We start from the raw sequence: 15,117 nt of genomic DNA on the forward strand, positions 1-15,117 counted from the left end.
GTAGGGAGCAGAACAGGCAGATCTACTGAAATCCACTGCTGAGGGAAGTAGCAGGTGAGACAGGAGCAGTCTGCTGTACCATGTGGGTCACCTGGTACAGCAATGGCTGTTGTAGCTTTATAGTGTTGTGCATTAACCAGTTGCACCCCGAAGGGAGAATTTTTCATTGACTTAATATGAGACTAATTTTCAATATTTGACTATTTTCCATATCCAGTTATTTTGCTTTTGGAGGGAAAGTGACAGTGGTTAGTAATTCTGGTTTTGGTTTGGTTTGGTTTTTAACCCAGAGCTTTTGCAAATGCTTCTCTGACATTTGTTTATATCTTTTTGTTTGCTTGGTTCCAAAGAGCATACATCTCTTCAGTCATTCTGCAGATCTTTATTGTACATTCATTGCAGACAAAGCAGTGCACTAAGTCTCCAAACCCCAGAGGAATACAGCCCAGACCCTCCCTTTGGTACACTCATGATTTCACAGGAGAGATTAGTGTTGAAGCGACTAACAGAAATGGTGACTGGTGTAAAATTAAGGTATTTTCTCAAGAACTAGGGGAAGATGAGGTGGAGTAGTTAAAATGAATGTGTGGCTGCTGGCTGAGGATGGTAGGTTTATTAGGTGTTTGAGTGGGGCAGGAGTTTTCTGATATGAACTGTAGAAATAGATAAATGGCATTGTAAAGTCTCTAGTAATCCATTCTTTGGGGTGTTTTGGCACTGTTAGAATGGGTAGATTTGATTGGCCTGAAATATCCGTGAGAAAACTATGGCCTTCTGTAAAGAGAGCTTAAGTGACCCACACAACATGGGTATTTACAGTTATCTCTCTCTCTTTGTTACTTTGCATGGATTGCTATTTTGGCAGTATTAAAATGTTAGGTTTTCATGTGTCATAGGTGTTTGATATTGAAGCAGTGATTAAAAAATTGGCTAGGAGTTGAAAATGTGAATCTCTAAATTGCACAATATTTGATGAAATAGATGATACCATTGAGAATGAAAACTAGGTACCTAGAATATGACAAAAATCAATAAAGTGCTATGGAATAAAAATTAACCTGATAATAAGAGAGTATTTGAAACTTAAAAGATGCTCTAGTATCATCTGAACATATGGACTCAGTTTCATTCCATGATTATAGCTGCAACATTCTAAAGTAGATAGCGAATTTGTTTAGTCTAGTTGACATATTTTCAAGGAGTTTCAAAAATTGTGTTTCAAGTTACTTGTTCAGATTAGGAAAGTAATTCACTGATGAGCCTAAATCTCTCACCACTTTTGCAAGCTAATGATTAAACACTGTTTCTTAATTCTTATTCTAGTGGTTTAATGTTCTTGAAGATCTTCGTCCTCCTGAGTAGCGGAGCTCCATTGTCTTTAAGCCAGGCGCAGACCTCTCATTATTTGGATTTTGTAATCAATGCTAATAAATTTACAGTCTGCAAGATAACACCTTAGTTTCCTTGCCTCTCCACTTAGCTGCTACAGGACCACCACCAGAGCCTGATTCTCTCCTATTCTGACAATGTAGATCAACTGAGGCTTTTTTCCACATGAGAGATTTCAGAGGGGGAGTGTAGACTCGATTCATCTAGAGCAGTCCATCTCACATTTTAAGCATTTCTCGCATCCCTGTTTCTTCCACTGCACCTGGGCAGCCGCTGGGCACTAGAGAAGGATCCCACTTTTCTGCTGCTACACTTCTAGGTCCCATTTCTAATCATAATATTGTTAACAAGTCTAGAAAGATGTGCATTTTATTTTTGTGCTAATTTTCACTTTTATGGTAGTATTCTGTGTGACAGCTTTATGGAAATATCTCTGGTTCGTGTAGAGATATGTGTGATCATATAATTAAATTTTGTGACATCCATTGGGGAATATATGAATGACTGAATGTATGGCTAATAGACTAGCAAGTAACAATAAGAAAAAGACTTTGCATAAAATCGGAACGAGATTTGGTATCTTTTGCAGTAGATGAATTTTCAAGCAGTGGCGAATACTGCCTGAGACAGGACTTCCTATGAGATTTAATTTAATGTGAGCGGGATCATAAGAATATGGCCCATCGCCCCTGTAGATGCACAGCAATTTAAAAAAATCAGCAGTGGAAGTGCTCGTTCCACTCATGTTCTCAAGTTTGGGGGAATGGCCATTGGCTGGGGATATTACATTTTGTGAGCCCAACCTTAGATCAAGTCATTTCCAGCATTGATTATTTTTTTTTAAAGATTTATTTATTTGTGCGCACAGAACAAGACTCAGGTCTTCCGGCTCCTGAACCCTTCATTTTCGCCCCCACCCCCAACAACAGGCACTGAGACAAGATTTACCTTTAACCCTTTTCGTTGGATATACAGTAACTACCAATTAGTTAGGGTCAAATTTCTGAGAGTCTCATCAACTGTAATATAATTAGAGATTTGTTCATTATGGTATATTGGTCCAGATCATATCATTTCCTCTTACCTTCTCTTTTTATTTACTTATTGATTTATTTTAAAAAAGAATATGACAGTTTATGATGTTGAATTTGGCTAGAATGGATGACAGTTTAGTCTAATTTGTTGTGTTTATTGAGGAAAAAAAAGACAACTAAGCTGAGTAAGTGACAGAGGTGTGCAGATTGAAGATTTTGAAAAACAAGTGTATAATCATTATGCAAGTGGTAGCCGATCGCCTGACAGATTGTCATGTGAAACATGCCCAGGCAACCCATGAAACACCACCAAAAGCAGAGTGGTGTGGTGGTGGCTGATGCAGGAGCCATAGTAAGCCCCATCTGGAGAGAAGAAATGTTTGAGTCCTAGCTGTGTTTTCAATACCCTTGTATTTAGGGGGGAAACTCCCTTCTAGGGCTTACATGGGCTTTTCTTCGTTTGTTTCAGTGGGATACGCAAGCATGCCATTTCTTAGTTAATGAATTTTTCTTTTCAATTTTCTTTTCAAATGAGTGCAATTTTTAGTGGCCATTGGCTGGGGATATTATATTTTGTGAGCCCAACCTTAGATCGAGTCATTTCCAGCATTGATTATTATTATTTTTTAAAAGATTTATTTATTTGTGCGTACAGAACTGGGGTACAGGTCAGAGGCTCAGAGGCAGTGAGAGGCTTCACCAGAGACAGAGTGGGGAACAGAACAGGCAGATCTACGAAGTACACTGCTGAGGGGAGCAGCGGGCAGGTCAGGAGAGGTCTGCCTCGCCACGGGGTCACCTCCGGGGCAGGCGGGAATTCCACTCATGCGGAAGTGGCTTTAGCTTCACAGTGCAGTGTTTTAACCCACTGCGCCACCAGGCAGGGCCCCAGCATTGATTATTTTTGTTAAAAGAGATACATCACTAATTTATCACTAAAACTTTGCTTTCCTAACATTTATGTGTGTTTAGCAGAAAAGAAAGGTAGGAGGAAGTGAGGGGCCAAGAGAGAGATGGTAGAGATAAAGGATAGCCAGGAGAGTCACTGAGAGCGAGGCCAAAAACATAGATCTAATTGTTCTTATTAGTACCGCCTATTCATTCAGAATTATTTGCTGTGTGAAGTCTTTTGTGGAATTACCTCGATTATTTAACCACTTGCATTGTTTAACCTTTAATAGAGCTATCAGCTTTGCCTTATTAAAAAAAAAAGAGAGAGAGAGAGGAAAATACTCCTTTTTTGAAGAGGAAGTACTTATTTCAGCATACATGTATTTCTGTGTGAGTGATGCCCTCTAAGTCAACATGCTTTAACAAGATAGAATTGACTTTTAATTAGGGCATTGGATTTTCCTTTTAATAAATGCCTGTCTCTATGTTACTCCAAAATAATGTGTTCTCAGTTCTCCTGGCATTACAATATTGCTTACTTTAGAGATGGTGCGGCAAATTCTTTACCATGTAAGAGGATGTTAGGGCCGTGCCAGCGCTCACAAAAGATAAGGTGGCTAGATGGGGGGTGCTGGGCAAATCTGTGGGCCAGTGTCTCCAGAGGCAGTGTGTCTTCATTTATTAAATGTATAAATGGACTATGAAAACAGAATTTCAAACAGCTGCATAGAGATTGTCTGGTCTGAGATCTTTCTCACCTCTTTTTTAAATGCTCCTGATCTCTTTAGTAATATAATGACCTTTGTTTTATATGAGAACCTTCTGACGCTGCTTTCTGATTCCTTCTCTAAAGTGTTTGTTGAATTTATCTATTTTAGTAGGCTCCTGAATTTAGAAGCTCATAAACCCTATATTTTGATGAAAATAATACAGGGGGTTTTTTTTGTTTATTTTGTTTTTTTGTTTTTTTAAGGAGAATATTTGACAATCCAAACCTTTTGCTCTCTCAGTTCCTTGTGCCTTTGTGGATTTTGAGGTAGAAGTGCAAAGATTTCTCAATCCAAAGCTAAGTCCAAACCTGAATCCAAACATCATCCTAAATTAATTTTAACAATCCCCCCATATAAATTACTTGTTACTTTCTGTTTTCAACAGAGGCTCATCACCCAAGGACATAGTTCACATATGAAGCAAACCATTTTAAGCTTGTCAGTAATTGTGCGTTCTGTTTTTATATTTATTTATATATGTATAAGAGGTATGCCCTGATGTTTCACTATGAAGGGGGGAAAAAGCTTTAAATGAAAGTAAGTTTTTAAAAATTCCTGATACAGGAAGCAAAAAAAGCCAGTACAGTTTCTAATTGCCTTTTAGAGTCTCTGAGTTCCCTCATTACCTGTGATTTAAGCTAAAAATGAGGTAATTATAGATAACATCAGTGTTTATCTGGTTGATCTTGGCACCTGCAGTCCTAATGTTGTAGCTTACCCATATCTGGAGCCACACTTTACAGTCTGATGCTGACATACCTAATTTACACTGCTCATGTTTCCAATGATTTTTGAGCTACATGCTCCTTGTTCTATTTGAATAATATTTTTTAAGTGTGCCTTTAAAATGGTATAAGGTGCATACCCTTGTGTGGAATATTGGAATTATGGTACAGACTTTTCATTAATTGAAATTTTCGTGAATAAATTTCTGACACAGGGCCCTCCCTGTGTTGCACAGTGGATTAAAGAGCAGTGCTATGAGGCTATCTGCAGCACTGTAGTTAAGAGTTCGATTCCTGGCCAGGGAGGTGGCCCATATGGTGTGGCAGACTTTTCCTGACCTGCCCGCTGCTCCCCACAGCAGTGCATTTCAGTCTGTCTACCTGTTCTGCTCCCCACTCTATCTCTGGTGAGTCCTCTCACCCCGCCCCCTACACCTCTGGCCTGTAGTCCAGTTCTTGTATGTATAAATAAATAAATCTTTAAAAATAAATAAATAAATTTCTGACAGATTAGAAACATTAAATTTTATTGTTTACTTTTGCTTTGCATTTGGTAAAGCAAATATCGTAATTAAAATGACTGTCAAATATCGGTATATACTTTAGGACTATAAAATTGTATAAACCTTTTGCATTGAGTTCAGTTTTCCTATTCCGTGATTCCTCACCTTCAAATATCCTACCCACCTAACCCCATCTCACCCAGCTTCAAGATCACCTTCATCCTGCTCTTCCCTTTAGTTCTGCTCTCACTCTAGTCAAATCTCAAAAGCCAGATGATCTTGGTAACTGGCCAGCCTGGCAAACTACAGATCATCTCAAGAGCCCCTCCCCACACTGCCCTTACTGACACAGCAGAAGCCTGTCCCCTCCCTCTTCTGCCCTCGCCCACACTTGATCACTGGCCCAACTTCCAAAGGTGATAACCCTTCTCTGTACTCTGCAGGATTCCTTATCAGTAGAAGTCAAATAGCTCTGCTTAACCAAGCATTGGAGAGCCTAAGGTACTAGCCTGGAGTCTCGGAACTCTTTGCCCTTACTGTAATTGTTTGGGCTTCTTAAATTAGGTCCAAATAATACATGGAAACAAGTATTTTCTTTAGTGTATCAATCATTTGGGTCAATGATTCAGAAATGTTCTAGTCCAGAATTGCCATACAATTCTGTCACTTATTCTTTATTTACATTGCAAAAGTACTTTTACAATTAAATGTAGAAGCTGGTAACTAGTCTTGTTTTAATTTTATATGCTTAAGTCTCAATCAGAAATTGGAATCATCTATATTTATTCACTGCACATTCTCAATGATTTCCACGGCAAAAAAACCATTGCAGGAGGCTAAGCCACCTAAACAGGTCTTCTTAGAGGGAAATCATCACTTCCTGATGCAAATGTTCGTATTTTATTTACTTAGAAACAAGCCATTGCATTGCCCAGGATCCGTCTTTTTAATTGATCAGTGTTTCCTGTGGCGCACAGAGGTAGGTTTAGCATCCTTCTTGACCCAATGCTTCCAAAACACCAGTAGGACTCCATAAGTATCAGCCTGACACAAGAGCCCAACCCCCATCTGCCTGTCCCTGCTTAAGTGCAGGTTTTGTTTTCAGGGACCCAGTGCCTGCAAAGCAGAGTAGTTGCCAGTAGATGGCACTAGTGCTTTGCCAAGAGTCCTTACAGTCTAGGGCCCAGTCGCTGTTGCACACCTAAATGCACCAGATTCTTAACCACCCACAGCTGCTGTTGACTGACCTTCTCAGTCTAACTGGTGGAAGCTTATGTCTGCCCCTTGGATGTGAGTGATGTAAATCCAAGGAAGAAAATTCAGGGGCACATTTCTACCTCACCTTGTTACCAAAGTGCATTTAGTCCTTAGATGTCTGGAGTGTCAGGTTTCCCTGAAGTGTGCTTTTCCCTGTTACTCCAGGGAGATGCTTTCCCTAATTCTCATTTCTTTTTCCCCCTGACAACTTCTTTTTCAGAGTCTTGGTTTCATCATTGATAATGTAGAAACAGCCAACAGGGTTGTTTTAGGGTGAGAAGTGATTTATTCAAAATATTACATAACATAAATTGACTCCTAAAGTATTTTAAGAGCATCGTTGCCAGATTTTGCTATATAGGCACTGTGTGTCTCATTGAAACTTATTCGTTCCACTTACAGTTCCACTTATGGATTGACGTCTCGAGCTGAGGAGGAGGTTAGCAGCAGAGGGCAGCTGCTCTGCTGTCGCCCTTTCCTGCGGACAGGGCTTCCTCCCTATAGAGGTCTACATGTGCACCCTGTGTCTGGGACAGTTTAACAAGCCTGCTGCCTTTGTATCTGTTAATTAAACTGAAAAGTTCCGCCATTGACTTCTCAAAACCCTGTTCTTTCCCATTTCTTCACTTGAATCCAGCAGTAAATAGTCCACCTGTGATCATAAAAAGCTCTCATTTTGGTCCCGTTCCCCCTTGAAGGGCTCAACTTTTCAAGCTTTTTGCCCTCTAGGTGAAACTCTGACAGTTTGTCCCTTAGGTAGAACATATCAGTGCCTGTGGTGCTACTATTTATTATTTTCTTTTTTTTTAAGTTTTACTTATGCATATAAAAACTGGGGTACAGGCCGGAGGTGTGGGGGATGGTGAGAGGGTTCACCAGAGACATACCAGGAGCAGAACAAGCCGACTGATGAAGTACACTGCTGAGGGGAGCAGCGGGTGCGTCAGGAAAGGTCTGCTGCGCCCTGCCGGTCACGTCCCTGGCCGAGGATCGAACTCCTGCTGCAGTGGCTGCGGAGAGCTTCATAGTGTTGTGCTTTAACCAGTTGCACCACCAGGCAGGGCCTCTATTTATTACTTTCTATAGTGAGTTTAAATTTGGCATATAAAACTATTTCTCCCTCCTTTATTCTACATATAGTGTTTTGCTTTAACCATATTGTTATTGGTTTACACATTCTCTGTCAACTCCCTTAACTATATACTTTAAAAAAAACTGAGTGCTAAGCACATAGTAGACACTCAAGTGTTTGTTAGGTTTGCTCCGTGCCAGCTTGCTACTGAAGTCCTGTTCCATAGGAGAGAAGACAGTGGAGCAGCTTGGCATCGCTGTGCCCTCTGTCGCCAGAGGGCTTCCTAGGTCCAGATCTCATTCCTCAGCTGGAACTATAAGTACCTAGGAATAAATGTAATTGATTGTAAATTCCAAGGATAATGTTTCCATTTCATGTACCTCAGTCTCCTTTATTCTCTAGCAACACTGTAATCAAGGTCCAGGCGCCTATTTAACCTAACAATTATCACTCCTTACCTAAGTAACGTGTAACTTGACCTTGTAAGACAGCTGAACTTGAAGGTGGCAGTGAATCTGGCCACCAGCTGTGTGGACTTGCCTGCTGTCTTGGTCCTGCAAATAGCAGCTGGTTTGGGAGCAGCTTCCCTTTCTTTCCTGGATAGCTCTGGAACTGCCTGGTCTTTCACCAATCAGGATCCCTGTTGTATGCAGAATATACTTGCACTTTTCCTCCCAGATCATAGCTCTCACATTACCCTGAGTGGTTTTGGAGGTGTGGGCTGTTTTGGTGTTCCTGTGGCGTCCTTGCTGAGCTCATCTCACCTTCCTAATACTGCTTCAAGCTATAAACAGGAAATTGAAAAGAATGACATACAGTTCAGTGTATGTGAAAATTGTTGGGATGTGGGGAAAGATCTAAAATATTATAGTTAATACAAATGGACCAAAGTGATAAATAAGATTTCTGTAAGTATTTCTTTGAACATGGGTGATTAAGAATTACTGCAGCATGAAAAGAACATCAACAGAAAATGTTTGGTTTAAACTATACAAATTTAAAATTTTCAGTGTGTTGAAAATCAAGATAATTAGGCTAAAAAATATATATGGCAGGCACAGCTCTGAAAAATTAAGTACACTAATATAAAAGCCACATTCATTATTAATAATACTAATTTTTTAAATATTATAACATGCTGGGCACCCTCCTGGGGCCCAATGCAGTATTTTAATCCTCATAATTTTTTTCAGAGACATGCTAGTGTTTTCATTCCATTTACCAGGTGAGGAGACAGAGACGTGGGTGCTCACACAGCTGTGGGTGGCTGGTGGCCCTTTTCACCCCAGGGTCATGGCTCCAGCGTCCATGCTCATAACCCCGATCCTGGGTTGCTTTAAGTAGGCGAAGACCAAGAAGGAAGTATTTAAAAAGAAGAAATCTCAGTTTCTTACTAATAATACAAATCAAATTTTAAATCAAAATGAAATCGTATTTCCTCTTATGAATAAATTGGCGAGAATAGGACGTTTTCGTGGACTGGTGGCGTCTCAACAGGGTGCGATAGGGTGCGTGGAGATGTGTCCTCTTCCACGTATTTAGCCACAAGTTCCTACTGGCCAGAGACTTGGCGGGTTGGGAACCACTGTTGGTGGGAGGGGAGGTGGCTGGCGGCTGCCCTGTCTGGGGCAGTAGGGAAATGCCATTACATCTGGCCACTCTTCAGGGACACTCTGGAAAAGGCGCGGCGCGCCTGGAGTCAGGTTTTGAGTTTGTAGGCGTCCACTTGGTCACGTTGCTGCTCTCCTAAAGCCTCACGTCCTGGGGTTTGGGCCGCAACGATTGGACATCTGCATGTGGGGAGAGCACGTTAGCCGAGGTCCAGGGCTTTCTCGAAGCAGCCCCTCCTTGTAGAGACCACGGGGCGGCTCCGCTGGTGTGCATTTAGTCTAGGCGCCATGGGATGAAGTCTGAATTTCATAAAACTGCGCTCAGTAGCCCTTAACTATTGACAAATGATTTTTGACATTTAGTTTGGTAGAAGATACAGTGAATATAGGTCTATTTCCTTTATTCAAACTCAGTAAATGGTTTGGGACAATTAATTTCCAATTGTTTCCCAGTAGAGCAGATTTACTTGTATATTAATGAGGCACAGGTGTTAGGCCCCTGGTGTCTGCGTGCCTGGGAGGCATATTTCAGTTGTTTATCTGCTCAGCCATAGGTACTGCAAGGTACTCAAGCTTGCCTTTAACAGTTTTTACAGTGAAGCTTTTTAATTTTTTGATGCTTTTTTCAAATTTGCCTGCACCTGTTAAAATTTTAAAACTGATCATGTGGAAAGAAGTTGTAGAGATTTCAATAGTAAATAGCACTAAAAGTTAAAGAAAGTAGTCTTCTATTATATTTAACTGCCCGACTTGACATTAAAGAGAAATGGGTTCATTTAAACAGATAATAAATGTGCAAAGCCAATATAATCACCAGTACACTTTTGTTTTGTATTTATTGAAGCAGGTGTATCTATGTCAATGGTGAAAACAGTCCTTTACTCATATTAATATTCATTTTTTTCTTGTTTATTCACTGAACGGCACTACCAACATTTTAGAGGAAATGGAATAGCCTCCATAGACATTATGAATTTCAGTAGCTGGCAGAATTATAGCGATCTACATATTCATAAAATCTACAGAAGAACTCTGTCCAAAAAGACAGCCATGCATTGAGAAACAGTACACAACTAAATATATATGTTTTAAAAGTTGCGTTTCTTAGACTTCTTTAAAATTAATTTCCTGTAGCACTTCTCTCCAAGCAGAAGAATTTTAACAAAAGGATCCCATGCTTTGGTTTCTTGCTTGTAGGAAAGAATGGGAAGAACTCTTTGTAAACAACAATTACTTGGCAACAATAAAGCAGAAGGGGATTAATGGGCAGCTGAGAAGCAGCAGGTTCCGCAGCATTTGCTGGAAGGTAAGAAGAAAATATTTATTTACAGTTTGTGCTTGCAGTATATCAACACATTACCTGATGCCCTGGAAGATTACCCGTGCAGGGATCACTGCATTTTCCAGGACACTTCACTCTCAGATTTTTGGCCATCCATGTTTATCTTTCAAAGGATGTTTCCTAGAAAGGTCGAACTAGCTCAGTCCTGAATAACCGGTGATGCTGAAGGAGTCATTTGAAAAACTGTCTTCATCTCATTTGTTGGTGCAGAAATCAAGCAACATTTTTCCACTCCCCTGAGGCTTTTGCAGAAATCCCTGAAGCTGGGAAGGAGCAGAGGGGGATTAGCTGGCAGGTTTTTATTATATCAAGTGCCATCATTTAGTCATCCTTCCTTTTCTCTTCACAAATTGCAAATGGAAATGGGGTTTCATTTTCTTTTCCTAGAAAGGAAATAAAGGGCATGAAGAAACAGAAATGGAAGGAAATTGGGTCAGCCTCCTTGGGGGAAGAAGGGCCTTTGGTGACCAAAATTACAGCAAGAATCTGCAGTTACCTTTTTGGTGCCCGGAAATTTTGTCCCTGTTTGTTCTCTCAGCGAATTAATTCAGGTTTAGACTCATTTTTAAAATTACTTCCATCAAAAGTTTTGAGGGTTTATCTGCATCAATTGAGTCTCAGGAATCTGAGCAAGTAAAGACAGAACACATGATATATTAGACAGTTTCAGATTTAATAATTTAGATTTAATAATTAAAATACATTTTTCTTTTGTGAGATGCAGGCAGTAAAGACAGGAACCTGCTGCTAGAATATTTGTATGTGAATCTATGTACTCTACCCCCCCCATTCCTTGTTTAACTTTTAGTACCCTTCATTTGCTAAAAATAAGCTCAAATCCAGATTTATTTTAATGTTGTATTAAACTAAATTAAATCAAATTTGTCTTTTTAAGAATGCTTGTTATTTTCATAAGTTGATTGCCAATTGTAAATTACATTTTCTGTTATAAAGGGAATGACTTCACTTCTCAGGCTGTGTCCTTGAATTGTTCCTCTCTGTCCTTTTAACTGTTTTAAGACAAATATTAGCCTTGAAATTACCAATTGGACTGTATATATCTATATGAGAATATAAAATGGGAATTGAACCCATTTTATATTTTTCTTACTCATTTTTTAATGTAATTCTGGCGGGAAGTTGATGTTATAGTGTAGTTTTTGGGTTCTTATTTTTGGGCCTTTGTTCACCTTTTGAATTAATCAAATTATGTATTTCTCAAATATCCCCATGTATAATTTATTGAGAATTGGACTGATGCTGTGAAGATAAAATAGCGTAAATATGAATTTCTCCTTTAATTTTCAGGTTATTCTGTTTGGTACAGTTTCACATTTGGCTTCTGATTTTCACAAGCTTCTATTTTTCTTTCCTTGACAGCTATTTCTTTGTGTTCTTCCTCAAGATAAAACTCAATGGATAAGCAGAATTAAAGAATTAAGAGCTTGGTATAGCAACATTAAAGAAATAGTAAGTTGTTATTTAATTATGATTTTTTTTTTAGGGATGTTTTTAAGTCCAGTAACCTCTGATCTTAGTGTGTGTGTGTGTTTTCTTTTAATAGAACATCACAAACCCACGGAAGGTTGTTGGCCAGCAAGATTTGATGATCAATAATCCCCTTTCACAGGATGAAGGGGTAAAATTCACCTTTATTCATATTTCAACATTTTTTATCCACAAGAATGTACTTTGGACGGGTATCAGAATGAACACAAGACTGTTTCATACCAACTTTTTTTCTTACCCCCACGTACTATAACACCTAAACCAAATGGAAAGTCTTCCATGCTATATATACCCTATGTGGTAGGAATTTTATGATCTGTTTATGTGGAATGCCACTTTAGTCCCAGGGATCTGTAAGAACTAAGGGCAATATGGACGAGCTTCAAGACAAGGATGGAATTGTTTTTATTAAGGATGCCTTGGGGAGGCTGTGGAAAGCCCCCACTTAAGATAGAAACAAGGGTTTGTTTAATACATCACTTCCCTGCAAAAATGTAGCTATTTCTTTTGAGTCTATAAAGAAGATTTTAAAAATCAGGTAAAAGATCAGGTCAAATGCCTCTCATATGCCAGTGAAAACTAGGAATGATTGCTATTGTAGAAATGTAGAATAGAATCTTCTGCAATTGCTGTATAATTCCAATTTCATGCTAGCACAATTTTTTCCTAGTTACTATGTTTCCAGATAAATACAGCTATTATTTTCTGTGGTAGAAAGCTTAAAAGATTAAGTATTTTGTAAAACTTTAATTCACATTTTAAAAAATATATTAAAAATGTATTTTTTTAAAAAAAAATCAAAGCTTGGTAGAAATTACTACCTTTATTTCTTTAGGGTGTTGGCAATTCAGGGCAGCTTCATGTGGGGCCAGCTGGTCCCACTCTAAGCTAAGCGGACCTTTTGTTGTCGTAGGTGCGGTCACAGGTGTATGGCAAAGTATCATTGACTTTCTATAGATAGTGAAAATTATTTTTAAATAATTGCAGTAACACCACTAGAAAAATTGATTTTGAAACAGGAAGCCCCTCTGAAATTGAGCTAGATTTGGTAAAGTTCCAACCTGAGGTTTTCTGCCATGTGAAATGATAGCAGTAGAAGAATAAATTCAGTTATTTAAATTAATTTGTTGCTTTGAGGTTATAAAAGTCAAGCAAAGCTGTGAGAATATTTTATAGACTGTGTTCTCCTTATTTCAGAGTCTTTGGAACAAATTCTTCCAAGATAAAGAACTGCGATCAATGATTGAGCAAGATGTCAAAAGAACGTATGTGGAACTATTTACAAGTTGCTCTCTGTAATTCAAATTGGTGTGACCATTTTATAATTTACAAAAATACAGAAACCATAAAGGAGGCTTACCTGCATATACTATTCTGTTTGTGCTAACATCAAAGTTATTGCTTTGGCCAGATTTTGAAAATAATGATTATTTTGCATTTTTTAAATTTTTAAGATTTTTGAGATCTCTGTGTTCCTTTTTCAAAATAATTATAATAACATTAATATTAAAATAATATTTAATAAGTTTTTCCAACAGTTATTTGAATTATATGCTCCTTATTGAAGTTATATTATGTCATCATAAGATTAGTATTGCAAGAAAGGTTAATATCTTTATACATTTGGATCGGATCCTTTTCTAACCATATTTTTTTTACATTATAAATATTTTACTTACCTTCCTATTTCTCTTCAAGACATTTAAGTTGGAAAAAAAAAAAACCCTTTGATCTCAATCTATTTAGTATTTGCCACATGAAAGAGTATTTCACACTTAACATATAGTTTATATCCATATCCTAACACTCAGTCTCATCTTTCTGGACATAAGAAGCACACAGATTTTGTGTGAGATGAGCCTCAGGTTAACTTCTAGTTAAAATATGCTTGTAATATTGGTCAAATTACTTTCAATGAACATCTCTCCTGCCAGTTACCTTTTCTTTAAAAAATGGCTAATAGAAACCACTTTACAGAACTGTTATACAATAGATTCATGAGTATATAACAAGTTAGGTGTGTTTATGCTTTAAGCTATCAGGAGTTATACAACTGTTAATCTTTATACTCTAGGATGAAATAGATGCATCAAAGGTCATGAGTATCTCTGGTGCCTTCCTACAAGCCCTTCATAGCTTTGCCTTTCTTCCTCTCTCTTGCTAGATCATATTGCCATGTCAAGGCCTCTAGCTCTCAGACATTCACTTTTTTTCAGGACTTGAACACCAAACAGAGATGCGTGGCCGTTAACAGTAGGTGGACTCTTTCACCCACATACCCTTCCCCCCACACCTCAGGTCTATACTGCAATTCTTGTATGCACAAATAAATAAATCTTAAAACTATGCAGTTTTCTAGTTTAAAATGGAAGTAATTCAGAGGAATCATGGGTTCCCAAAACATCAAAACCATAAATAACTGGCATTGGCAACAGGTTGGCATGTGGAAGCACAGGGTCAGTTTGATGAGCTTGAGTCCACCAGTTAATCCAGGAGTAAGAAATTGCAGGAAGATACTCTTGGGTGGTAGTCCCGATCCTTTCTAATTAGGTAGTTTCAGAAAGTGAATGCCACCGTATTGGTATACGGTAGGCACTCTGTAAATACTTGTTGAATAAAGGCATGAACGGAGTTCCTCATCAATCACTTAAGCAATTAGTAATCTGGAGCAAAACAGACCTCATAAAAGCCAAACACTCAGCATATATTGCTAATCAAGTAATAAAGTAACCCTTTTAAAAAATGTCTAGGCAGTTATCTTAGAAAAATGGGCAGCTTTGACTTGATCTGGCTGGCAAGCATTTAAGTCAGTCTCCCACTGTTACCGAATGGAAGCAAGGCACCATGGCTCTGGGCAGTCACACGCAGAGGCCACTCTCAAGCCAGAGCATTAAGGAGTAACAAGAGGAGAAACTCCAGTAGTGAGCCAAGCAGGAAGTGGTATTGACAATCTGTTCATCATTTTGGTTACCTAGATCAGGTATTTCTGCTTTGCTGTGTAAGAAAGTTTGCTTT

General features: G+C 38.6%; 1 protein-coding gene across 3 annotated transcripts in view; it reads left to right on the forward strand.

Moving 5' to 3' along the window:
* Positions 1-15,117, forward strand: part of TBC1D5 (TBC1 domain family, member 5) — a 365,130-nt gene that overhangs the window by 183,138 nt on the left and 166,875 nt on the right. For all 3 annotated transcript variants that reach the window (XM_012732149.1, XM_004692291.2, XM_012732150.1), the window contains 4 exons: positions 10,449-10,557; positions 11,974-12,063; positions 12,158-12,232; positions 13,300-13,367. In XM_012732149.1, coding sequence (XP_012587603.1) covers positions 10,449-10,557; positions 11,974-12,063; positions 12,158-12,232; positions 13,300-13,367 — 342 coding nt within the window. The remainder of the gene's footprint in view (positions 1-10,448; positions 10,558-11,973; positions 12,064-12,157; positions 12,233-13,299; positions 13,368-15,117) is intronic.

This window comes from Condylura cristata, unplaced genomic scaffold (assembly GCF_000260355.1).
Source record: "Condylura cristata isolate star-nosed mole 26May11 unplaced genomic scaffold, ConCri1.0 scaffold00033, whole genome shotgun sequence".
Classification (NCBI taxonomy): Eukaryota; Metazoa; Chordata; class Mammalia; order Eulipotyphla; family Talpidae; genus Condylura; species Condylura cristata.